Genomic DNA, 27,610 nt, shown 5'->3' with positions numbered 1-27,610 from the left:
ATGCATGTGTATATGAGTATAAAGATAAAGATGGAGAAAGAGCAAACATATTTGGCAAACTTCAGGTGGAGAATAAAGATGATGTCTACCATACTATGCTTATAAGTTTTTACGTATGAAATTTCACAATAAAAAATTGATTTTAAAAGTTAACAAAGTAGAGAATAAAAAAGGACAACTGAGAACATGGCAAGCATAGAGCCCAGCAAAAACATAAGAACCTAAGAACATGGAATAAAGTAACAAGAAGAATAAGAAGTAACTGCCATATAATTAACAATTATTAAATTATAAGCCTTATTTGTTCATCATACACATGGAAGGGAGAATGACACAAAACATAATGAAGCACAAATTAAACTGTTCTTAAATACTTATATGGCACTATGGGTGTTCTGGGCTTCCCTTGTGGCTCAGCTAATAAAGAATCCGCCTACAGTGTGAGACCGGGGTTCGATCCCTGGGTTGGGAAGATCCCCTGGAGAAGGGAAAGGCAACCCACTCCAGTATTCTTGCCTGGAAAATTCCATAGACAGAGGAGTCTGGCATAGCAGTCAGAACATTGCAACGAACTAGGCACAATTCACATTGCGCGCATGTGCACACACACACAGCTATAACATACAGGAAGATTAACATATTGACAGACTGGTGTAAACAAGCAATCCTATTCTCTAAACTAAGGTAGCAAGCTGTCCACGCTCTACCTCTCACCCCTACTAGCTAGTGTCTACTCAACCTAGAAAGCTTTCTATATTCCACTTTTTTGGGGGGTGGAGGGTCTGCACTGGGTCTTCATTGCTGCGCACAGGCTTTCTCAAGTATGGCAAGTGGGGGCTACACTTCATTGAGGTGCATGGGCTTTTCATTCTGGTGACTTCTTTTGTTGCCGAGCACAGGCTCCAGGGCTCCCAGACCTCAGGCATCGTGGGCTCCTGGGCTCTAGAGCACAGGCTCAGGAGCTGTGGCACATGGGCTCAGTTGCTCTGAAGCATGTGGGATCTCGATTGAACCCGTATCCCCTGCACAGGCAGGTCGATTCTTAACCAGGGAAGTTCCTTCACTTTTTCCTGAGTCACTCTGACTCTACTATGAATTTTACACAAACCTAAACATTTTTTGCACACCTAGATGTAAAAAATGGATAATATACCAGAAGTTAAAGAGAACAAGCTTCTGTTACATTATTAGACCATCATAGTAAGGAAACATTTAACCAGTTACCAATATTCCCAGGCGGTTAAAGAAAGAACAAATGATACGACTGTATCACTGATTTATCAAGTAGGGTTCCTCAACTAAACCAAAAAATGACTACTGTTTTCTCAGTTCTCCCAAGAATGGTACCAAACTAGCACTATTCCACATATACAGAAGTCACTGTATAGAATGCATGTCTTAGGGCATTAGGGCTTAATTGTTTCTTGAAACCTCAGTTAACCAGACTGTAAAATGAAGCAAGACTATTTGTTTACTTACAAGACAATTGCCAATAAATTAAGAAATAGCTGAAACTGTTTGCAGAATGGTTGTTTCTGTGTAGAGAGCACCTTGTGTGAATATCTATCAGAAAAATCCAAAACTCATGTACTAGTTTTTATAAAACTCTCATCAAAAGTTACTTATTTGATCACTTCATCTGCCTGTTCTTAAATTTGTTGTTCAGTTGCTCAGTTGTATCCGACTCTTTGTTCTTAAATATTTTCCTTAAAAATTGATTATTTCAATCATTTTGTCTCACCATCCTTTTCAATAGTTTGCCAGATAACCTTCAGAAAAATCCATTTTATCATACCTCTCTCTTGCTGAAAATAAAATGATAAAAGATAAGCAAACAATGAAATAAACATAAAGCCCTCAAATAACTTACTAGAGCAGCCTGGGGTAGTACAGAGTAGATGGCTTCTTTGGGGAGGGTTAAGTTTTCTCTAGCTTTTAAGTCATTTGGGTTCACATCCCACACAGAGAGACACCACTGGGTGCCCTTTGAAACAGTTACTTAATATTTCTAAGTCCCTATCTCAAATCTTCAATAAAGTAGTTTATACCTTTCTCAGCTTGTGATGTGCTATTTATAAACGCCCTGGCACAGAATATGCCAGCTGGAAAGACTATCAGGAAATACCAATTAAACTCCTATCACTGTAAACTTCCTTGATTCTTTGCTATCCACATCCTTTCCCACTTTGGCTTGATTTTCAGCTGCATCCAAACACATCTTTTCACTGCAACTGAATAATTCATGCTTATCTTTGATCCTAAACTTTTGAGATTTTTCTTTCTTGGAATGCTGCTTTCTTCCTACTCAACAAACCAAACTCTATCTATCCAGTTTTTCCATTAGACCTTCCTTAACTATACCATTTTATAGTGATTTAACTCTTCTTTGAAAAACTCTAGATGTAGTCTATTAATTTTCTGACATTTTATCATAAAATTTTAGAGAAGATAGACTAGTGTTAGGCAGTAGACTCATTAAAGTGCTATTTAAGTTCTGGCAGCAAAGTAAAACTGGAATACTTTTCTACCTTGAAGACAACCAAAACAAAGAAAGGCACAGACTGCTGAGTCTTTGAAGGTAAATTATTTGACTGCTGAATATACAAATATACTCACATTTTGACAAATTCTGTTCTTTGAATTTGAATACACTAGCACAATACTTAGTAAATGTTCTACAAGTAGTAGATATTTGATAAATACTGGATTGATTAATCAAATGGCATAATTTACATAACTTTCTTCAAGAAACTAAAAAATCTATCATGGGATTCTTTTTTATCTTTAGGTTCTTTTATGTTCTTTTATGTAATAAGGAAAAAAGTACTGTAATTTTCAGTTACATTTGATCAGTGACCTCGGGTTATATGTGCACATAACAAAAAGAAGTTATAAACAAAATAATTCATACAGAATATTCATATTTTTAAAGAAATAATAATTAACAGATGCAATGTTTCTATATGAGTGATAAATATAAATGTTGAAATATAAAAGAAATATACCATCAAAGCTATTTTTATCAAAGATAATCAGTAAAGAAATTGAAAGTTGTACACATTTTCAGGTGAGAGTTCCCAGATATTTTTTCTTATCTTTGTTATATAAATCCAACAGGGATTAAGATAATTTAACATTTTTACAAATTAGCAACTTCAGGAAAGCTGTACAGTCAAATTAATAAAATAGCCAGTTTACAAATCATTATAAATATTTAAAGAACATAAATATGAAGGGCAGATGTGATTCCCAGAGGAACATTCTATGTAACTGTGAGTGATGACAAAATATTGAGTATTTAGTCCCATACTGTACTTAAACCAGCTTCCCAGGTGGCCCAGTGGTAAAGAAGATGCAAGAGCCGCAGGTTGGATCCCTGGGTCGGGAAGATCCTGTGGAGCAGGAAATGGCAACCCACTCCAGTATTCTTGCCTGGAAAATCCCATGGACAGAGGAGCCTGGCGGGCTACAGTCCATAGGGTCCCAAAGAGGCGGACACGACTGAGCATGCCTATACTTAAAAACCAATGCTTCTCAAACTTTCCCACTTAAACAATCCTCCTTGACAAAATATTGTTATAAATACTGTACTTAAAATCCAGTGCTTCTCAAACTTTTCCACTTAAACAATCCTCCTAAACAAAATATTGTTATAAATCCTCCTTGACAAAATATTGCTAGAAGGAATATATACCCCTGTGAGTAGCATAATACAAAACTAAGCCACACTTCTAAATTTGTCACACTTTATCTTAAAAATTCATGCTACAAAAAGATATGCCATAGTTACTCTTTGGCTTTGCGTGTCTTCTGACACATAATCATGTACTCTAAGTAATACATTTGGCCCATTTGGGAAGCACAGACTTATTCCAGTGTTATGTGTACCTGAAAAATATTTTCCTAGATTATGATACTGGAATAATTTCATTTTATAATACCAGGGATAAATAATAGTGAAAATTATTTGACATATTGTGAATACTAATTATATAAAAAGATTTTTAGGTTTTTAATATATATCTTAATTTTCAAAATGTAAATGTTCTGTCAACTGTAGAAAAGAAATTTTTCTTTACTACAGAAATTAAACAGATTAAACAGCTATCCCAAGGGAATAAAGCTAATAAATACTATACTTTGTACACAAGTGTTTATTATATGATTTCATCAATATTCTATTTTTACAGAAATCTCTTTCTCTGACCTGTGACTTTACCTTACTTTTCAAGAATTTCATGGAGGAGTACTATGAACAACCAAATCAATGGCCACTAATGTCTAAAAAGAAACTTTTAAATAGCGCTATAGCTTTAACAATGATTAACTATGGATAATGTAAAACCATTTATATGATAAAGGAAGCCAGTATCTAGTCACTAAATTGAGTCAATTCTAAGGTCCAAATAAGACTTGGCACTGTAAAAGGCAGCACAAATCGACAGAGAGAACAAGAACCAGGAGCTACTTAGCAAATCATAAGTAACCTCTCACTAGCTTCCGTCTCTAGTTAAAATATGTCCTTGAGTTGAGTAACTTGCTTCACTAGAACCTACACTCAGCACATGAAAGGAATGTGCTTGCTGATTTTTAAGTTCCCTCCCACTGATATCTTTAATTCTATTCATAGCTTTAATTCTGTTGCCCACTCATTTCAATTTCTATACCTAAGTTTCCCTTTCTCTCAGATAGTACCTTTTTATCAGTTTAAGTAATTAGCTTTTTAAAATTTACATTTGTACACATTAATATTCTAGTATCAATCTTGATCCTTCTTAAAATATTTCCTCACTCCTTGCTTCTTAACCACTTCATTTTACAACCTTCAAGTAATGAACACAATAAAATTGCCCAGTAAAAACTGCTGCCTTAATAGTAAGTTTACTTTGAGCCCTACTGTCAAAATGTTTATGATACTAGAGGCTACTTCAGTGTATTTTTTTTAAAGCTTTGGTGATTTGACATTTTAAATTTAAGGTTAAATCACACAGTGTTTTTAATGTAAATATTTAAGTACATTAAAAACCATAGGTAAACAATGCCACTAACCATTTTCCAGCTTGATTTGCAATCTGCTCTTCTAACTTCTGCAGCTCCAATGTGTAAGCCATTATTCGAGCATTGCACACCATAAGATTCTTAACTGCCTGCAAAATCTGGCCTTTTTGAGTACTCAAAGAAAGGAGTTTCCATATTCCTTCTCGTATTCGAATTTCCAAATCTATTTTTTCTTGAATGCTGCAGTCCTTAGAAAAGACAGAAGAAAAAAAAGCATTTTAAAAGGCAGCAAAACACAGAATAACATTTCTTTTTATTCCTAACAAATGAAAAATGTACTATCTAGTATTATAACTTAATATCAGCAAAGTAATAAAGTTTTAATGTATGATAGCATAAAAATTGTTAAATACTCTCTGCAAAATCTTAATTTCTTGCTTTATTAGGGAGCCTTTACAATCTACTAGAAAAACAGAACAGAAACAAAAGTGAGAAATACTACATATTTTACTGTAATTGTACAAGGTTGAATAGTGTCCCCCAAACATTCTTGTCCTCCATGTGACCTTATCTGCACAGTTTTGTGGATGTAATTAGTTAAGATGAGGTCATACTAGATTCATTTTGACCCTAAATCCAATGACTATTGGCCACATAGCAAAGTCAGGTGGAGAACAGAGGGACATACAGAGAACTCTATGTGAAGATGCAGATAAAGACTGTAGTAATGAGTCTACAAGCCAAGGAACACCAATATTGCCAGCAACCATCAGAAGCTGGAAAAGGCAAGGACAGATTCTTCTCTAGTCCCTTCAGCAGGAACATAGCCCTGCAGATACTTCTGGACTCCAGAACTATGACAGAAAAAATTTCTGTTGTTTTAAGCCATTCAATTTTCATACCATGTTACGGCAACCTCAGGAAACTAACACAAAAATATAATAACCAAGGTGAACAAGATAGCATATGTATGTTTCATGTAAGTTGCACTGTGAAATGGCAAGATGTTAACTGATGATACTGAATTAACCAAGGAAAAACTTTCTAAAAGAACAGATGCTGAACAAAGGAACTAAGGTTTAGCAGCAGAGAGATTAACAGGCTATTTGTTAGAGTAAGCAATGTAAATAAAATCTCAGAAGCAAGAGAGTAAAAGCACTGTACTAAGAAAATGTCAGGAGCTTTAGCTTCCTGGACCCGAGATTTAAAACACAGTTTTGTATATAGTTATTTTAGTTTTAAGAGTCACCATGAAACTACTAAATTATTTTAGTTCTGAAAGTCTTTCTTTCATTCTGTACAATGATCTTATAACATCCCGGCTCTAAAAACAAGTTTCAGATATAACATCAAAATTCTATAAATTGATATGTACTCTTCTGATTTAATTCAGTGACTTTTAAAAAAATTATAAATCACTACTCTTTGTTATTTTTAGTTGCTAAATTGTTACTTTTTACTATCCTACAAACATGTGCTAATGCTTCAGTATGTCTACTTCTAAAAATAGATCACCCTGGTATCTGTGGTTAAAAAAAAGAATGCTATAATTTACCTTTTAAGTGACATAAAACCTGTATCAAAAAATGAATGAATCTAATAACAAAAGCTTCAGATACTGAAAAGACAATCTTTTTAAAAGGAAAAGCAGAAAAGTCAGAGCAATAGTCTATGAAGATTATTCGAAAAGAAAAATTGCAGATGATTTAACTTGACTATCCAAATCCATCAAACGTACTATTCACATGCAGAAAACAGATCTGTTTAATTACATTCTGTAATTACATCATGTAATCACTATATAAAAACTTTCTTTTGTAGCATAACTCAAAACTGATGTACTATATAAATGTAGTCATTTGCTACTTTTCCTTCTTTACACATGACTGAATTTCAACAACTCCATCTCATCTTTTTATGACTTGTCAGTCCCAAAGTAAATTCTTTTTTAATGTAATTAGTAATCAATTTTAAGAATTATCTGTGTGACCCACATGTCTATAGAAATAAACTCTGGCAGGCAGGTTAGTATTAGAGAGTGCACTTACGGAGCGACTTGAAACTGGGATGAAAAACTACCCCACAACTCAAATATAAACAAATACCATCTGGTGCCATTAAATTCAAGTTTGCTTTTTAAATACTAGAATGAAGCAGCCAGTTGAACTAGCACAGTCATTCTTAAAGCTGGCTACATATTGGAATCACCTCAGGCAAACAAAAACAAACAATTAGGATTTTTGGAATTAGAACCTGCACATTTTTTTTTTTAAAGTTCCTTTGGTGATTCAGTGCACAGTCCAGGTAGAGAACCAGCGCTGGACTACTTGATATTCCCCAGCAATCTGGAAAATTGCAGAAACCTTAAGGAACCAGCAGGTGGCCACAAAAACACTTAGGAATTGGTTTCTAAGGTTTCCATCCTGTAAATGAAGATTGTCTCTCTTCATCAATTATTGATCAAGACTTCATAAAACTGGAGAGGCTTGGGATAGAGTGGAGAAAGGAAATGTACAGTCAGGGCTTAAAAAAAATTTACAGTATTTGTAAGATTAAAAGTTCATTAAAGAAATGAGATACAGCTGGCAGATATTAGAATTCTAATGCAAAGGACGGACTCATTGGAAAAGACCCTGATGCTGGGAAAGATTGAAGGCGGGAGGAAAAGGGGACAACAGAGGATGAGATAGTGGGATGGCATCACTGACTCAATGGACATGAGTTTGAGCAAGCTTCGGGAGTTGGGTGATGGACAGGGAAGCTTGGCGTGCTGCAGTCCATGGGGTCGCAGAGTCCGACATGACTGAGCGACTGAACTGAACTGATCCTTTAGATCAGGCTTCCCAGCGGCTCAGTGATAAACTGCCTGACAATGCAGGAGATGCAAATTCGATCCCTGGGTCAGGAAGATCACCTGGAAGAACAAATGGCAAACCATTTCAGTATTCTTGCCTGGAAAATCCCATGGACAGAGGAGCTTGGTGGACTATGTACAGTCCATGGGGTCGCAAAGAGTCACAACTGAGTTACTGAGCACACACATCCTTTAGAGCAGAGGGCAGCTATAGTTAACCCAGTGCCTGTTTCTGTAAATAAAGTTGTACTGGCACATCGTCACACCCATTTCTATTGTCTATGGCTACTTTCAAGCTACAGAGGCAGAACTGAATAATTTCAAGAGAGACTATGTGGCCCACAAAGCTGAAAATATTTACCATGTGTCCCTTTACAGAAGAGGTTTGCTGACCCCTAACCCAGCCAAATTAACATACATAGTAAACTGTGACCTTACCTCCCTTACTCTACGTGAGTGGATGTGGATCTTGGAGGGCTGATACAAGTGGGATAAATTAAGTGTATTTTTTTTTTTGGAGTATAGTTGATTTAAAATGTTGTGTTAGCTTCTGTTTTTAATGAAACAAAAGGACCAGTTTTGTGTTCTCCATGCAAGTTCTCTTACTGTAGTATATATACTATTTGATCTCTGGGTCAAGAAGATCCCCTGGAGAAGGAAATGTCAACCCACTCCAGTATTCTTGCCTGGGAAGTCCCATGGACAGGGGAGCCTGGTGGGCTATAGCCAATGGGATCATGAGTCGGACACAGCTTCTCGACTAAACCACCACTACCAGACTAGAATGTACAGTACACATCCATGTTTTTTATGCAGAGAAAACATCTCTGGTCAAGGAAACTACTCTAACCAAGAAAAGCTTCATGGAATCAAAGGACTTGGTTTTAGTTAAAAAGGGGTACAAAGCGCTCTGAGGCTAGGAGTGATGTATAGTGCCAACCACAGTGAGAACAGTGATTGTGTAATGACAGTAAGCATTTAATGGTGATGCTTACTGACCTCAAAGAGGAAGAGTAGGCAACTAAAATCATATTGGTAGAGTCAAGACTGACTAGGACACATGACAAAAGCATGTCTCTAAACAAGGGCTTGCTATCAAGTCAAACAGAAGCCTTATCTCATACGTATTTAAAGATAGGTTGATAAGACTAAATGGATAGGGCAAGGCTAAGAAGGAAATAGATGACTTAAATGTGAAAACTTAGATAATGTAGGAAACAGAAATATACTAAATTTTAAGAGCTTGAATGGCACACAAAGGAAGGACAAAGAAAATGCCAAATGCCAGAGTGGTGAAATTAAGTACTGACTAAAAAAAAGAAAAACGAAGCTAGCAGCTGGTAAAAAAACAAAACTGCATGAATCCACATAGAACGTACACCCACCTAATGCATATAGTTAAACCATGTTAACCAAGAACCTACAATGAAAAAGACTGCAAAACGGCATATACAGATACATTCTTTCCAAAAGAAACTGTGTGTATTTTAAGAATTGTTTATGTACAGAGAAAAGTATGGAAATTGTTAACAATGCTCATTCTGGGGAATGGAACTGGAGAGAGAGTTCATAAATTCATGTTTCTATGTTTACTTTTCTACAATGAGAAAGTATGCCTTGAATTTTAATTTTTATAAAGATTGCAAAAGCTTAAACATTTGTAAGAAAAGGTAGGTGGCTGCCCCAACTATTTGGATAAATGGAACAAAGATAGTAACAAAACCAGTCATCTTTCAAGCATGTATGAGTGTTGTTAAGTACTTTAAGTGAAGTCACTCAATCATGTCCAACTCTTTGCGACCCCATGGACTGTAGCCTACCAGGCTCCTCCGTCCATCCGTGGGATCTTCCAGGCAAGAGTACTGGAGTGGGGTGCCATTTCCTTCTCCAGGGGGATCTTCCCGACCCAGGGATCAATCCGGGGTCTCCTGCATTGCAGGCAGACACTTTTACCGTCTGAGCCACCAGGGAAGTCCATGAAGTACTTTAAATAAAGAGGTTCTCAAATTCCAACAACTCTCTAAAATAAGCAATTTCCCCATTCCACAACTGAAGAAACTGCAACTCAGAAAAGACAGCTAACTTATGCAAGGTTACACAACAAGCAGCATTGGATTTTACCTTAATTGGACTTCAAAGCCAATATTCTATGCTGTGAGTAGTGACAGCTAACTAATGTTCATAGAGAAGTTATACTAGTGAGTGACCATCTCAGAATCTTTGGACCTATCCCTATCTTATGGCAGGTTCATTAATATTAAAGGAAATACAAAAATTCAGTGTTGGTCAAGCATAAAATTTTTTTACTGACCCTCAATATTCCTGTGAGATTACAACCTATTACTATTTGCAATTTTTCTCCATGATCCAAACAGAAGGAATTCTACAACTCAATTATCTTTATTGCCACCTAAGAAATCATTAAGTATTGTACTTTCCTACATGTAAATAATCTCACCTTTATGTATATTTAAGTATTTCTTGTCATTCCACATAAAACTTCTTTTATGACCTTATTCTCATCTCTTTTATACCGTTCCAAAATATTGCTGCTACACACAGCTCAAGAAATACACCTGATCGGCCCCACCAACACCTATGTGATAAATGCAAGAGCCTCAAGATAACCACCAATTCACCAGAAGTCAAATTTTTACAAAATAATTAGTACAATCGAAGTGAAACAGAGCAAAAACCTTAAGGTCCCTACCCCCTATGTCCTCAGCCTGCCTTTTTGCCTGTGAAACACCTTTAGCCAAACAATAAGTTTAATCAGAGAAGTAACAAAATACAGAAGCAAAGAAAACCCTGAAAACAGGACAAAACAACAATATCAAGAATTTAGTCAGTAAGAAAGTCAATGACATTTAGTTCCTTCTCAAGGGCTACAGATAATATTCTAAGCCATATCTCATGAGCTGTCTTAAGGATACTGAAACCCCAACCAGGAGGAATAAGATAACTGTCAATACAAGACCAGACAGTAGCCATTACAGAAGCTGCTATAACTCCAAGAACTGGTCTCAAAGAAATGGGAACAAACCTACCCTGGAAGTGAAGTTTAACTGTACTTAAAACAATCAAGATGCCACTGGTCAGACTACCAATGACAAGTTTAAGATGACTGTTGTCAAAGCTGACTGTGCTATTTCTGCATGCAGCCCCCTCCCTCTGCCTATAAAAGCTCTTGGCCGCTTGTCACTGGGGTGAAGTCAGCCTTTGGATAGGAGTCCGCCCTCCCCCAGGGCTTCTCTAGTGGCTCAGAGGTAAAGAATCTGCCTTCCATTGCAGGAGACACAGGTTTGATCCCTGGGTCAGGGAGATCCCCTGAAGAAGTAAATAGTAGAGCGGATAGCCACTCTAGTATTCCTGCCTGAGAAATCCCATGGATAGAGGAGCCTGGTGGGCTAGAGTCCATAGTGTCACAAAAGAGTGGAAGGACTGAGGGACTAAATAACAACTGCCCTCCCCCACTCTTTGTTGGCCTCCAAAATGAAGTCAACTTTCCTTTCCACCAACCTTGCCTCTTCACTGGCTTCTGAGCATTGAGAGGCCCAGCTGGATACCATTTACAGTTTAAAAAAAAAAAAGAGGTACACAAGAAGATAGAAAAACACTGTGCATCAAAATGTTAGAAATTTTTTAAATGCTGCCATAAAACAGTATAAATTACTGACAAAGTTACTGCACTCTCTGAAGAAAGACTAAATGTCATGCTTTAGTTTTCACACCATTATGAAGACTTCCTAATAACTTCGTATCTGCTGAGGATTCTAAGATTTCCAGAAAAGAAAATAGGTTTCTAAGCAAAAAATAATAGGTTGGACCATTGCTAATGGTACGAAATTGCTAATATTCTACCAATTCTAATATACAAAACTGGGAATTTCATATGGTTTAACCTACTTCAGAAATAGGTAAAACTGGAGATTAAATTGGAAGTGGATATCCAGTTCAAAGGCAGAATTTTCTCTTAAGCCCCATCTTCTAAATATCTTTAAAGGTTCAGAGTGGAAAGTATAATCTTTTAATAAATGCCAAGAAATAATAAAAGAATCCACTAGCAAACCAACTGTTTCTCAAGTTCAGAGGTTCCAATTTGCTTCTCCATCCCGCCCCATCAAGTTTATACAGCGTGTAGACACAGCTTCCACAGTAATTGTGCTTTACATCAAATCTAGTAACAAGCAAACTGTTCTCCACTGGCCTCGGGTGGGCTTCCGGAAAATCCTGGGGCTCCCAGTCCCCGGAGTCAGCCACACTTACAAAAAGACAAGGTCCCAATCCTGGGAGGAGGGGTGACGGACAGGTGCGCCCAAAACTCGCTTCCCCCTTCCAGGCCAATTTCCTTTCTAAAAAACTGGGGCGGGGTTGGGGAGGTGGGAATAGGGAGATTTCCAAGGTCTACTAGGGCCCCAAAAGTGCAGTCGCCTACTTTTTCCTTTTGTTTTTGGCCTCGGCTGAATAGAGACGCGGACTGGGTCTCTTCCCGTCGTCCAGACAAAACTACCGCTTGAGGACCTGAAGCCGGGCCCCTCCCTCACTCACCTGCTGGGCCGCAAGCCCCGCCGCGCGGAGCTCGTGTCCCCTCAGGATGTGCCTCTCCATCTCCAGCGCCACAGCTAGGGCCGCCGGCACAACTCCGAAGATAAGGTTTGAAAAGCCCGCCCCTGGTTGCCCAAGAGGACGCCAACCGCCGTCCCGGCCGTACCAAGTCCCGGCGCAGGGGACGGGGCGAAGGGGGCTGAGAGCCGGCGTGCGCACGCGCAGAGGGCGCACCCCCGCGCCGCCCGCTTCTGAAGTTTGCCGCGACCCGAGTTCCCGGCGCCGGCTGGGAAGTAGGGAGCAGCTGGCCCACTTAAGGGAGAGGTTGCGGGGTGGGCGGGCCTGGGACAGGAGTGGGCGGGGTCGTGGGGAAAACGTAGCCCACTGATCGCACCTGACCGGAAGCCCGGTTCAGGCTGGTGGTGTTCGAGGCCAGCCTTTTGCGCGCGGAGCCTTCGTCCTGCATCTCACCGAGGACCCTCCAGAGCTCTCGGGGTCAGCTAACCCAACGCTGCAGTCCCTGGACTCCCACAGACAACCCAGTTCCAGAAAACCAAGTGACGCTGCCCTCAGCAATCACCCTCTCACACAGCGCAGATTGTCACCCGAGGTCACTTAGAAACCAGGGCCTTATTAATCACGCTGGTGTCAGGCATTTCACAAGCCTTTTTCTTTTGTCCCCAATGTTTCTTTGTAATTCCAGATGCCCCTCCCCGCTGCTAAGTAGTCTGTTCTTTCTTGGAAAAAACCCTTTCATTACTCTTTCCCCACCAACATCCAAAGTGACAACAGAATGATGTATTATTTCCCCAGACTCTCATTTCTTGCTGTCCCTAAAGACCAATATAAAGACCCTTTTAATTATATTGGGAAATTAATTATTGGGAATTAATTATAATGTCAAAATATGGAATCTTTAAAAGTCAAAATTGAAATGCCAAAGATTTCAGGCCTCTGTAAATTCTTTAAAACCCCACTGTCCTCTTGAAAAAGCAACAGAAGCTTCTTTGGCTTCTAACATTTTTTTGCTCCTAAGGGAAGAATCTATCAAAACAACCCTCCCACCCTTACCTCTTAAAGGCCTAGGGCACTTTTCATTCCATAAGTAAAATAAAACATTCCACGTTTTTTGTTTGCCTGAGACAGTCCTTGTTTGGGTCTGTTGTCCCAATCAATATTCCACGGATCTTGTCTTGTCCTAGATAGAGTGGATATTAAGTTATGTGGACACATCCACAAGGCTTTTTTAAACCAGTTAGTCTGAAGATGATCTTGTGAAAATATAAAGGATGCCCTTTCTCTCAGAAGGGTAATTTGCCTCTTTGTGGCAGTGGACCAGTGATTCTAGAGGCTTCCCCTCTAGGAATGGCCCTCCCCTTACATTAGGAATGCATGAGTCATTAGGGATGATGACCCATATCCTTAACACAAAACCATAAAATACATAGAGCTCAAAGCTACCAATCCGGAGTTCAACTCATTTTCTCCAAATACAGATCTGAATTCAAGTCATTAGGTACCCTTCTCTGAGTGCACACCTCTCTCTTATGCTTACCACTTTGTGGTATAATTATCCCCTACTCAAAGTGAGCCTCATGAGCCTAGTATTGTACCTGACCCAGAAATATTGGATGCTTATATCAGCCGTATATTATTTTTCATATATCACACAGGGCTCTCGATCAAAACACTTAGAGAAACCATCACTTCACAGAAACAGGACCAAGCCAACCAATTGTTTTTTGTTTTGGTTTGTCTTTTAAATAATTGCTTGTTTACTGAACCTGGGGCACATTAGACACAAAACCAATTTTAAATTTGCATCTTTTAACTCAGTTTTGAAGTGTTTACATACACACACAAATTGGCATGCAACAGTTATCCTAAGGTAAAATACAGTCACCTTAAGCTGTTGCAAGTATTTTTACCCAAAGTTGAAAGATTGTTTACACTGAACATGAAAACCTGTAACAAATTTAAATTTATTAAAACTCATAAAACTCATTCCTTGTAGCTTTCCCCTTGCAAAGATCAAATATATATATATGAGTAACCAATATACATCAGTCATAACATAATCCTGGATCATCCCCACACTAAAACCAGATGCTCCATTCTTTTTAAACCCATCATCAGAGACCAAGAAAAGTCTTTGACAAAACAAAATTCATATGTGCCAGAACAGAAAAAGCCAAGAAAAATAAAAACCCTAGTACTAACAGTGACGCTCAGTCCCCTTATTAAAGTGGCCAAAATGCCACTGATCAAAAATAAAATAGCAAGCCGACCAATTCTAAATTGGACACTGAGGTAGGAATATTTGATGAGTAAATACCAGGTATATAATTGGAGATATACTAGGAAAAAGAGACCTAGGAAAAGTCATATTTAGTAATTATCTGTAGAACAGACAGTTGCTGTTAAAACTGTTCCTTTTGGAGAAGATACAATGAGGTTCTGTCTCTTTATTATTCATCACGGGATGTGCTCAGGAAGTGCTTAAGATACAACTATTATACAGTGATTAAAATAGCTCAGAGTAGGAATGCTATTTCCTTAGTTATACTCAGGTCCTTTGGTATTGCTGCTAATTTCATCAAACATAGTTTTCTCTGGTGTATGCAATGTACATGAAAATTGAATAATCCATGAAAACCACCAAAAAATTAAAGATATCACATGAAGTAGTTTGGTCAGCTTGAGGGTGAATGAATGAATGAATTTAAAAACTCTCAGAAAGTAAGAAATACCACCTTTTGCCATCTCAGATGTTTGAGAGGTAACACTTCGGCAGGGGGGCGGGGGGTCTCTCATTTGACAGCTAACACCCACCCTTCTTGGGTTCCCACAGTAGGTAGATTCTCACCGAACCACCCAGGCATAGGAGCTTCAGCTGGAGGTTGAGTGATGGAATTACTGTCCTATCAGTGTCACTTCCCATTGTAAGTTCAACATTTAATATAAGTATCAGTTATAGCTAATATAACAAATATTTAGTAATTAATTATTAGAAAATCAGTTTGGCATAAATGGGACAGCAAATTTAGATAATACTAATAAATATTAAAGTATATTTTTCTTCTCTTTATTAACCATACTCCTTTTGTTAACTCTCTAAAAGGCCAAGAGAAAGAAAAATACTAAATTTGAACTCAACTCTTACGTAATAGACCCATTATTTTAAAAATGTGATTTGCCCCAGAACAGGTAACTTGTGGTTTCTAATATCCTCCTGAACATTCTTTTTTTTTTAAATCCTATTAAAAAACATTGTCTTGGTGCTTCCTTTACTCATCTGTTATGTTGGAGGTAATGAACTTAGAATGAACCTCACAGACTAGAGCTATATCTTGAATTATATACATAAAAAAGAAGGAACTGAAGTAAAGATGCTAAGCAGAGGTACAGCATTTGCTGAATTGAATAAGCCATAATCTATAAACAGCTGAAGCATCATATAATCATAAGAAGAATATGCACAGAGACTGAGGACTTATGAGCCCTATGTATGAGCTTGGGCAAACTACTCAGTGTCCTTATCTATAAAACAAGTATAATAATACCCAGCTTGTCTTTTAAAAGTTGTTGAGGTACTCAAATGAGGTAAGATTTGTGAGAGTGCTTTTTAAACTGATTATCCAACATAAACATGAGGGATTGTTAGGCAGGAAGAAAACACCAGTCCCTATGAGCAACCCAAGGAACACTGAGAACTGAATAGGAAAATCTTATATGAATGGGGTTGGATATAGTCAAAGTATATCATTCACCACTAAAAAATAATCAATACCTAGATTATATAGAGAGAATTCCTGCAGATCGGAAAAGTCCAACTGGAAAATGATCAAAAGTTATGGTAGGCACGTACTACAGGACAGTAAATCCAAATGAGAAAATGTGTAAAAAGTGGGTCAACTTTATCATTAGTTTTAATCTGTACATGGAGGTACTATTTTATAGTCACTAGACTGGTAAATAATAAGTTTGATAATACTAAGGATTGGTAAAGATGCAAATCAAGAAGATATTATATACTGATAGGGGGGATGTAAATTTGTTAAATCAGTTAGGAAAAAAAATTCAGAGCCATCTTGTAAAGTTGAAAATGTAAATACCCAGCAGTTCCACTCTTAGGACTATACATTCTGAGATAAATTTTTGCAATTGTGTACCAGCAACATTGCTTGCAATCACAAAAATATTAAGGCAAGCCAAAAGTTCATCTCAGGAGAATGGGTAAAAAAAATTGTGGTGATTTACCCAATGAAATATTATATATCAATAAAAATGAATAAACCATAGATACATGTAATGTCATGGTTGAATCTTAGAAATACTGAATGAAGCAAGCAAGTTAAAGAGGAGTACATAAAATATATAATTTCTATAAGACTAAGAGAATCTGAACAGTACACTGTTTAGGAATACATACATAATAGAAGTTTATATTATAAAAGAAGAGAGTGATAAAAACAAAGCTCAGGACTGTAACAGTCCCTGGGAGAGAGGCAATGGGGTGGAAACAGAACACACTTTAGTAATGGTAATGCTTTAGTTCTTAAGTTAGGTGATGGGTTCACATTTCAATGTTTACCTGGTAGGTAACTTATCTAAAGATTCTTTTATGTGTCTCAAACATTTCATAATAAGAAATATTTCTACAATATTTACAGTATTCTGTGTAAGTTAAATAATGATGATAATGTATGGTATTTTAAAAGATACTTACCAAAATAATAATACATTTTTTTGGCTTACAAAATTAGATTTACATTTAATTCATTTCCAGTACATATTATACTATGTGAAAGTTAGAAGTACAGCTGTAATTCATTGGTGCCTCTGACCAGTGGGAGTCCAGAACTGGCCATCTGGCCATGTGGATTTATCTGTGAACACTTAAGAGCCACTCTTTAAAAGCTTGGGTGGGAGGAGGGGGTGGAATTTGCAAAGGATGAGAGGTTTTGTCAGTAGGTGGGGATGAAATTAAGTGCAATTTGAGTTATTACTGTTAATGGGACCTGCATATTACACAGAGGCCTTAGGATATTCGAGTGACATTAAAATCAGAGGGCTTTATACTAAGTAAGCAATCAGCCGGAGGAATTAGTTTTAAGATTTTAATCAATGATCCTCAAACTATAGCACACAAAGACTTTTCAAGGTTTATAAAGGCATGGGCACTTTTAAAGGAATCATCATCATGATCTTCAACTTATGTTCTCCATCCTAAAATTGATCTACGTAACAACCTGTCTGCTCTCTAGGCTTCACGTATGTTCCGTTTTCACAGCCACCTTTTCCCACTTGACAAAAGAAGGGCATCACATTCACCCATTCCTACTGTGTGCCCCAGGGTATAAAAACCATCTGGGAGCCAAAAGGACAATTAAATTTATTGGTGTTGATGTTGCTATAAGCAATGAACCACAGACTTAGGGTTTACATTTATAAAAATGAAAACCAGATGTAGACTTGATATTAAAAGCTGTCTCAAAAAAAAAAAAAAGCTGTCTCATTCTAGCATTATTTAATATTCAACCATGGATACATAAACTAACTGGAGGGAAGAAAAGGCTCATCCATCTCATCATGAGATTCATTTCAGGAAAATTTTACTTTTGATGCTTAATATTGATTCATCATAATCTGTAATCAACTTATTTTTTTATCAGCTATGTACTACTAATAATTTTAATAATGCAACCCAAAAGAAAACTCCTGACAATGAAATCTAAAATTCCAATTAACATGTGTATGTTTGTTGCAGAGAAACATGATAGGATGAGCAATAAAGACCTCTCAAGCATAAAAATATTTTATACAAGCATAAAATTTTGTAGAGGAAGTGGAATAAAAATACAAGTTCAAGTAGGAAAAGGAACATTAAAACTTACAGATGAAGTTGTTCATATATTTAAATGGTGGCTGAGTCTTTGACATTTTGGGTTCCATTGGACACACTAAATATAATGTTTTAATCTTAAATTATAATTTTCTAATACATTAGCAATTGCATGCTTTGTAACTATTTAGATGTATGCTAAAAACATAACAGATGCCACCTTAAAATATATGTAAGGGATAAATTTTTTTAGGTGTTTTACACAAAAATATTTGAAAGAATTCTGATTTGGATATCTGATAGCATCACGCTACAGTACCCAAACACATCTATGTTTAACAGAGGACATACACCTGCAGACTCACCTCCTCAAATATTTCTCTGATTCTTCTCCTGGCACTTTGCACCCACCCCCACACAGTCTCTCATATGGACCTCTAGTTTCCAGAATGGACCCAGCTCCTTCTCTAGGTAACTTTTTTCTTTGTGTACATTAATGCCATCAGCTAGGCTAAAGACAAACCCTTTTCTTCCTACTTTGGTTCTTTAATGAATATTCACCATTGTTTTCCTCTTTTCAAAAGTGGCCAAGATACTGCTCTCTCACATAACATTTTTAATCAGCTTTTCAAGTTCTGACAAAATAAAAAAGCTTGCTGGAATTTTTATTAGAATTGCACTGAATTTAGAAGAAAATGATATATTTAGGATATTGGCATTCCTATCTATGAACATCACATATGTTGCAAATTTAGATCTTCTTTAATGTCTTTCACTGAAGTTTTACAGTTTTTTCCACATAGGCCTTTCATATCTTTTATTCCATTTTTGGATTCCTATATCTCTTCTTGATATTGGAAATAAAGCTTTAAAGATATGTATTCTAATTTTGATTAGTATATAGAAATAAAACTGATTTTCATCTGTTGGTTTTATATCCAGCTACTGTGCTACAGGGCTTGTCTGGTGGCTCAATGGGTAAATTCTCCTGCAATACAGGAGGACGTAGGAGAGGCGGGTTCAATCCCTGGGTTGGGAAGATCTCAAGGGCATGGCAACTCATTTCAGTATTCTTGCCTGGAGACGCCCATGGACAGAAGAGCCTGGCAGGCTGGAGTCCATGAGGTCACAAAGAGACAGACACAACTGAAGCGACTGAGCATGCATGCAGGCACCATGCTAAATTCTCTTATTATTCCCAATAAATTGTGGGTTTGGGTGGGTATTCTATGGAGATGACTAAGTGTGAATAGTAACAATGTTGTTTCTTTCTTTTCTAATTCTTGTTATTCTTTTTACCTGACTTAACTGCAGTGGCTAAGGCAGGCGGCTATTATAGTGTTGAAGTGGTGATATCGGGCATTTTTGTTTTCTTCCTCAATTTGAAGGAAATCTTTCTAATGTTTATTTCTTTATCTCAGTAAGTATACATATTCACCCTGTAAGCTTTGATTTATGTTCTTCATTAAAGCATTTACTCTTCGAAAATTGCCTCTCCTTTGTTGTCTCTATTCTGTCATTTAGGAACTGAAGTTCGTGTTCAAATTCGGCTAACCTTGACTTTCTTCCAGAGAGGATTTGTCTTTGCTTCTGCTGGGAGCCAAAAGCCTCTAGGTACCTGAGACAAGTTAGGCCAGATTCTTAGGCTTACTATAAGGATCTCAGGTACAGGTCCTTCTACTTGCCACCGACAGAGCAAAACCCTTTGTGTGTGTGTGTACATCACATGTGTGCACATAGAGCTTACAGCTCTGGTTTCAATTCAAGGTTTTTTGTTTGGCTGGTTACTATTATTCTGATTTTAGTCCCTTAGAGATTTTTCTTTCTGGAGATCTCAGCAATGCTACAAATGTTATGTTTTATGCAAAATTTATGGTTCCTGCAAATTTATGTTTAATGGTTTCAGGAAACAAAATATTATTCACAAAATCCACTGTGCTGCTGATACTGAAGTCCACAAGTAAGGATATTTGAGCAGCAAAAATAGAAGCAGCAAATAATTACAGAATGAAAAGCAGTATTAAATTGTGCATATTTGATTTTAAGAAAAACTCACTGTATTATCTCTTTCTTCTGTAAATGTAGCCACCAGGAAAAGCTTCTCAGTGTCCCAACAAGGTCATATTCCCTGATGTTCACTTTGAATGTGTCCAAAAAGGAAAATGGAAAGACAGAATTTTTTAAAGGTTAGAACAGAGAGTCATGGAGAATAAATGGACTGGAAAGCCCCTTCCAGGTCTAATCAAGGAACATTTCTCTCCTCTTAGGATAAAGGATCCTTACAATATCTGCCTACCAGGATTTCCCACCTGCTACACATCAGTAACTGCTGTGTCTCCCATTTTTCTCCAGGTAATAGTTATTGATGTTACCATGAGCACATTTTGCCTGTGTATGTTGGATGTTTGGGGAACAAATGACTTGCCTTTTTAGGTCATAGGTTTCTTTGACTCAAGAGGAGCCATACCCAGACATGAAGTGAATTTCTTCCTGATGTAGGAACTGTAATATATCACCCATAGAGCTTGCTCTTTAAACTTGATGACCTCATTGAAAGGCCCTTCTGGCACTGTTATAATCAGTGACATTCACAAAATATTTCTGGTTTGGTTCCCTTGCTCATAGATTTGCCTGTTTACATCCCTCTTCAGAACTCTTTCATCTTGCAAAACTGAAACTCTATGCCCATTAAGCAAGTATTCCCTATTCTCTCTCCTCCCAGCCCCTGGCAACCACATTCTTCTTTCTGTCTCTGTGATTTTGATTACTCTAGATATCTCATATAAGTGGAATCATACAGTATTTATCATTTTATGATTATCTTATTTTATACAGCTTAATGTCCTCAAGTTTCATCCACATTGTAGCATATGTCAGAATTGCCTGAGAGTCTTGCTTCGGCTGATGGAGCGTGAGCAAAAGTGTCTGTCCAGCAGCTTTAAGAGCAAGTGTGTGATTTGATATAATTTTCTTTCCTTGTGTCCCAGTGACAGGCAACCTTACAGACAATGGATGGTACAATACCCTGGGTTTCAGAGTGAGAGAACTAGAGAACCCATAGATACCTAGTGATGGACATGTATTATGAGCAAGAAATGCATCTTTGTTGTTTTGAGCCTCTGGACCTGGGGATTGTTTGTCACTATAGCATTACCCAGCCCATTATGATCGATACAAGTACCAGACTAAGAGATGGTATTTACATTAATTATAGTCTTAGCCCTGCCATCTATCTATATGCCAAGTCACTTGGCTTCGTTAAATGTAAGTTTTCTCACTTGTGACATAGGATTAGTCGTTCTCCCTTCTCTGCTTCACTGGATTTTTTTTTTTGTATCCAGTATTTGTGAAAGTGAAAAATGTAAAGCATGTGCAAATATATGCCAGTAGTATCATTAAAAACATTGGATTGGTTTATTCTCCCCTGTATAATGCAGGGGAGAAAAAAAATTGGAGAAGTTATGAGAAGTCAAGAATATATTTAAAACAGGTAACAGTGAATGGATGACCTGATAATTTCAGCTTGAAGTGGTAATATTTCCACCTAAAGTAGCTAAATAACTACACACACCTTCATTTATAACCACAAAACTTCTTTAAAAAGTCCTTAATGCTTTTGAAATTTTATTGTAAGTTAAAGAGTTGTAACTAACAACAGTAAAACCAAAGGCAATTTTAGAAGAAATAAAGTTTCTTTTGGCCTTAGAAAATATGACAGTTTTGTTTTGTGATATCAAGGTGAGAATTGAGATGGCTTGTTACCACAAATATCAGTCAAGGTGATTAAACTTTGTTTTCAAACTGCATCTGCCTTTCCTTCACCCCCACTTTCTGAATTTCAAGGGCTTGACCCCTGTCTTCCACTGTCATCCTCCCATTAGAAAGAATGAATCATAGAGTCCTGTAAAAATGCCCTTTTCTGTTATCTTCTGGACACCTAACGACAGGAGAATCCTGTGAGCGCTTTGCAGAGTGTGTGAGCATGTTGAGCAGTTCTCCACTGGTTAATAACAACCATAAGCTGGTCACTAGAGGCGTTTGTGAGAGACATGTGTGGGTCTTATGGGAATGTTGTTGTTGGCTTGCCGTTTGTTGTGTTGTGAATGGCCAGGCAGGGAGGGCAGGGCTCCGCACCACTTCAGTAAAGTGCTATGTTGACTGGCGCTGTCACAGTAATGAAGATGATGTGTGATGAATAATTATATACGAAACTCTGAGTTACTTCCTCAAATCATTTCTTTGTTACTTACAGAATAATATTCATTTGTAAAACATGCACTAAACTCTTTAGTTGTAATTTAAGTATAAAATAATAAGTATATAGTATCAACAAGAAACTAGTCACTTTTAACTCAAATAATGTAGCTTTGAGTTCTTCAAAGGATATTTGTGCATGCTAGAGGACGCAGTCATCAGATATACATCTGTCTTTTTTATGTCCTAACAGTGTCTTCATCTTTTGGACTTTCATTTCTTTGCTTTGTAGATGTTAGCATAATAATGTCACTCTTTCTCTCTACCATAGTATAAATAAAACCTGAGATTTTACCTGCCGGTATATTGTGTAGCTTCCTTAATGTGTAGCTTTAAAACTTTGAAGAATTCTATGTACTAATCATACACTTGATTCATACTTGAAAAATATCTAACCAAAATATTCTGTTAAATGTTGCTGTGCTGAGAAAGAATATTTATATTAAATAGAAAAGGTGAATACTATACGATAAAATGAACACATAAAACACACAAAAAAAGAAAAAAATGAGGTGATTTCCTTGTTGAAAGAACTTTCTTCTCAATGCCTAATATCTTATTTTTCTTCATTTTTTTTTTTATTTAATTGAATTCTACTTCACATCTTTGCTTAATAGTTTCTTATGTTCAAGACAATTATAGAAATTACATACAAAATGATATGTATTTTATTACCTAATGTGAAATTAGTTTCTACTTTTGAACATTACATTTGTTTACTGAAACTAAATTTGCCTCTATTAACTGTTTCAAATTCATAAGATTAAAAAAATTAAAAATAATGGTTAATGAAATCAGGATTACCTTAAGTTACTTTTTAATATACTGCAGTTTAATAAAAATGAGCTTTATAAGTTGAAACTGTCTATAGAGACAATTTTCAAAATTCTTAAAAGCCCTTAGTGTATCTTTTTTTTCTATATCTTAATTCATTAATAGGAAAAACCAATTGTTGATTAAGCATGTTAATAACCTTTTTTATTCAAACTGACCATGTTAATCAACTTTTATTATTCAAACAAAATATTTCCCCCTGAAAAAAATGTAGGTTGTCCAGAAAATTTATTTTAATAGGATGTCAGGTTAGATTTGTTATGTAAATAGAAGATCTTACAATATGTATTTTGAATAGAGAATGATTTAGTAATTATCACCAAATGTATAAGATAGAAGCTATACTATGTTTTCCTACTGTACAACATAAAATCTATTGTGTAACAATAAAAAGAGATCTAGGTTGATGTCGATTCTTTATGGCTTATTAGGTCAGAATTTTTGTGACTATTGCTAAAATGGATCATGGGACTTTCAGAGCAAAGAGGATTCATCACAGAATTTTAGAAATTAAAACAAGTCTTAGAAATTATCTATCTAGTTCTATTCTGCAATTTTACAGAAGAGGATTAAAACAAGGTAATGATTATAAAACATTATAAAAATAGCAAAAGAATTTACTCCTTATTAGGCACAGTTAATATGCAACTGGGGCATACTGGCAATCTCTTCCTAAAGATCTTTAGTAACATGATAAATTGCTAGCTTTCACTTATTATATATTTGTATGAACATTGATATATACTATTAAAGGCATTTTGAGGTGCAATTCCTATATCTGATAAAAGAACATTTCACAAAGTCAATTTCTGATGTGACCTTTTTGATGACAACATTTATTGAAGGGCATGAATTGTTTGTTAATGGTCAGCTACCACAGTATTTTTCCATCAGTTTAAAATGACTGCTTACAGTATTGGCAAAGGTTTCACCCAGGTCACAATTCATGATTTCACCAGTGGCCATTTCCTCATGTTCATCAATTTCAACAGAAATATATGAAAAGTTCTTGCTACTATTTCTCTTTCCAGCTGTGAGTCCAAAAGTTATGTCGTGTTCGACATGTAGACAGTTAAAGAAAAGAGTGAGAAGGAAAAGATGCCTAGTATTGAAGATCCCTCTGTGCCACTTGTTCTCCTGCCTTCCATATCCAGTTGTCATAGTTTATAAATGATTTATTAATCAGCCAGGAGCTCAGGGGTTGTGACAGTTGCAAGTCTTTTAAATAAAACACCTCCCTTTACTGCTCTGTGGTACAGCTGCACTTGCCAAAGAACAAATGTATTAATTCATCCACTGAGAAAGTAATTTTTTTTCTTTCTAGAAGAAGCAGCAATTTTTCTTTTCAAATATAAAGCAAAATCTAGCTTTTAAGATAGAGCTCTTGACCAAGAGTCACCCTGTCTCTCTCTCTTCTCTCTCTAAAGTCAAGAGTCAGCCTCAGTGTTGTTAAATTCATTTTCAGGTTTTATTAGAGAAAGATTCCCATTAGAAGTATAGCCAGCTTCGGATTTTACCTGCTTGATTTTATGTATCTAATTTTTCAAATGAAAAGCACAACAAAAGCCTTGCCACCTTCACCTTCAACAAAAGCCTTCACCATCAGCCTCAATACTTCCATACAGAATTTGTAAAATTTTGTATGTTGAATTAAGCTATTCCTCAGGATTATTATAATTTATTTCTGTGGCAATAAACCCCAAATTAACAAGGTTAATATCAAAAGGTTATACAAAACTAGATAAAATGTCAGTCTGATGCCATAGTAATCAATTTAAAAAATGAGACTACAACTCTGAATCTATTATTATGATCATCATATTTATGATTGTATGATTAAAGTTAATCATTCCAGAATGTTAACAAGATGTCTTTCATGTATCATTAAAATAACTTATGTCAAATACTTGGCTAAATTATTGAAGTACTTTCAATATTAATAATTTCATACAAATGTCTAGCAAGAATAACCAGTCAAAATTAAGTAATCATCAATTAGGATAGATTATTTCTGTTGGCTTTCATTTGCTTTCCTAATAATCAACTTGATTTTTTTCTAAAATAGGTCAATATGAAATGGGTGCTAGTCATTTTACACTTCTAGCTTTTAATAAACCAAAACTGTTTAAAGAAATGAGTGATTCTCTTGTAAGTTATTAATCCTTACAGATATAATATATCATGTTTCATCCTTTAAATTTGATATGCTCATTTTCTCTTTAATTACCATATACTAATATGATAATAGCACAGTAATTTTATTAGTTCTACTTCTAATAAATTTTGTAAAATTGATTTACTCTAAAATTAATCATATGTGACTGTAGTACAAACATCATTCTCATTATTACACTATTGATTAGGGGGAATTTATTTTCAAGATGTTTAGCTTAAAATATAAAAGGGGGCATTAACATCCTTAATTTTTAAATTATTTTGTTCTCTGGTTTGGAGTTTTGTGACTCCAAGTCTGATACATAAATCTGTCATTAATTTAGGCTAGAGTCCAAGAGATAGAGAATCAAACCCTTTGAATTTTCTTATAGCACGGGTGTAATACTAGCAAGAGTCATATTATCTAACAAGTTATAGTAAATAATACAGATCTAAAATGTCAAATAAGAAAATTAAACTTTTGAATCTTAGACATATTGAAAGAGATGCTGGGTTTTTGACAGAAGCTTAAACTCTTCCATTGTTTCTATATTTGAGAAAGGTCATTCCCTTTATGTATTTATAGAATCTATCACTTTACTTAGCAATTGCTAAGTTACAGATGAATAATAAAATGGAAAAAAATCACGAAAATAACTGCAGAATAAAGATAAACAGAATCATTATCCTGAATACATAATTCTTTTTTGAAAATTCTATCAACCAATTATTCTTAATGTTAAGTTTATCATTTAACTTAATTGGGGTCAATTCCCTTCTCACCTACAGTACTCAAAAGTAGTACATATTTTCCTAATGGCTTTGATTTCATGGCTTATTTTTCTTCTCCTAAATTATTTCTATTGATATTAGTATGCTAAATAAATGCTATACTTAGGAAAGCATGCCATTTTTCTAACTGCTTTCTACACTTTCTAAGTATTTCCCCTTTTAAAAATAGAGTTGGAATCTGTTTAGATAATATCTTAATCACTTCAGGAATCTTATATAAAGTATGAATTAGAAACTTTGCAAATACTAATTAATTAACTTGGAGTTATTTAATTTGGAATTTAGAATATCCTGATAGCAACTAATGGAGAGTTAGGTGGGAAATAAAACTCTCACAAGCCACTCCTTGGTAATGGCTTAGGCATATAGTTGTAAATACACCAGACATGATTCCTGACCTTATGGGGCTTCTAACTGGAATGAATTTTCTAACACATAAGGTCTTATTTCTTGAAATATGGTTCTGCCTCAGATGGACCTGGTATGTTTGCTCAAACCTGATGCCCAGGCCTCACTAGGTCTCCTGATTACCTTTCCAAATGCTGAAAATATGTCATTCAGTTCAGTTCAGTTGCTCAGTTGTGTCCAACTCTTTGCAACCCTATGGACTGCAGCATGCCAGGCTTCCTTGTCCATCACCAACTCCCAGAGCTTGCTCAAATTCATGTTCATCAAGTCGGTGATGCCATCCAACCATCTCATCCTCTGTCATCCCCTTCTCACCCTGCCTTCAATCTTTCCCAGCATCAGGGTCTTTTCCAATGAGTCAGTTCTTTGCATCAGGTGGCCAAAGTATTGGAGTTTCAGCTTCAGCATCAGTCTTTCCAATGAATATTCAGGACTGATTTCCTTTATGATTGACTTGTTTGCTCTCTTTGCAGTACAAGGGACTCTCAAGAGTATTTTCCAACACCACAGTTCAAAAGCGTCAATTCTTCGGCACTCAACTTTCTTTATGAATCAACTCTCACATCCACTCGTGACTACTGGAAAAACCATAGCTTTGACTAGACGGATCTTTGTTGTCAAAGTAATGTCTCTGCTTTTTAATATGCTGTCTAAGTTGGTCATAGCTTTTCTTCCAAGGAGCAATCATCTGTGAATTTCATGGCTGCAGTCATCTGCAGTGATTTTGGAGCCCCAAAAAATAAATTCTGTCACTATTTCCATTGTTTCCCCATCTATTAGTCTCTCTAAAAGATAAAAAAAATTTTTAGGAGTATAGCCACAATCTCGTAATTCCAATAATTCCATACTATTGTCAAACATCTATTCAGCGTGCTCATAGTTCTCTTGTTGTTGTGTAATATTTTTTTAATCTATTTTTAAATGGT

At 36.2% G+C, this 27,610-nt stretch overlaps 1 protein-coding gene across 3 annotated transcripts in view; it reads right to left on the bottom strand.

Moving 5' to 3' along the window:
- RTKN2 (rhotekin 2) overlaps window positions 1–12,830 on the bottom strand; it is a 100,845-nt gene extending 88,015 nt beyond the window's left edge. Inside the window, exons 1-2 of one of the 3 annotated variants that reach the window (XM_043476866.1) lie at window positions 12,401–12,830; window positions 5,050–5,246 (exon numbers count right to left, since the gene is read on the bottom strand). In XM_043476866.1, the coding sequence (XP_043332801.1) occupies window positions 5,050–5,246; window positions 12,401–12,460 (257 nt within the window). In that variant the 5' untranslated portion in view covers window positions 12,461–12,830. The remainder of the gene's footprint in view (window positions 1–5,049; window positions 5,247–12,400) is intronic. The other 2 variants (XM_043476865.1, XM_043476867.1) reach the window with 2 other exon arrangements.
- Window positions 12,831–27,610: the final 14,780 nt, after the last annotated feature.

Source organism: Cervus canadensis, chromosome 8, assembly GCF_019320065.1.
Source record: "Cervus canadensis isolate Bull #8, Minnesota chromosome 8, ASM1932006v1, whole genome shotgun sequence".
In the NCBI taxonomy this organism is placed as follows: domain Eukaryota; kingdom Metazoa; phylum Chordata; class Mammalia; order Artiodactyla; family Cervidae; genus Cervus; species Cervus canadensis.
The sequence above is the reverse complement of the archived record's forward strand: the minus strand, read 5'-3'. Positions and strand labels throughout refer to the sequence as shown.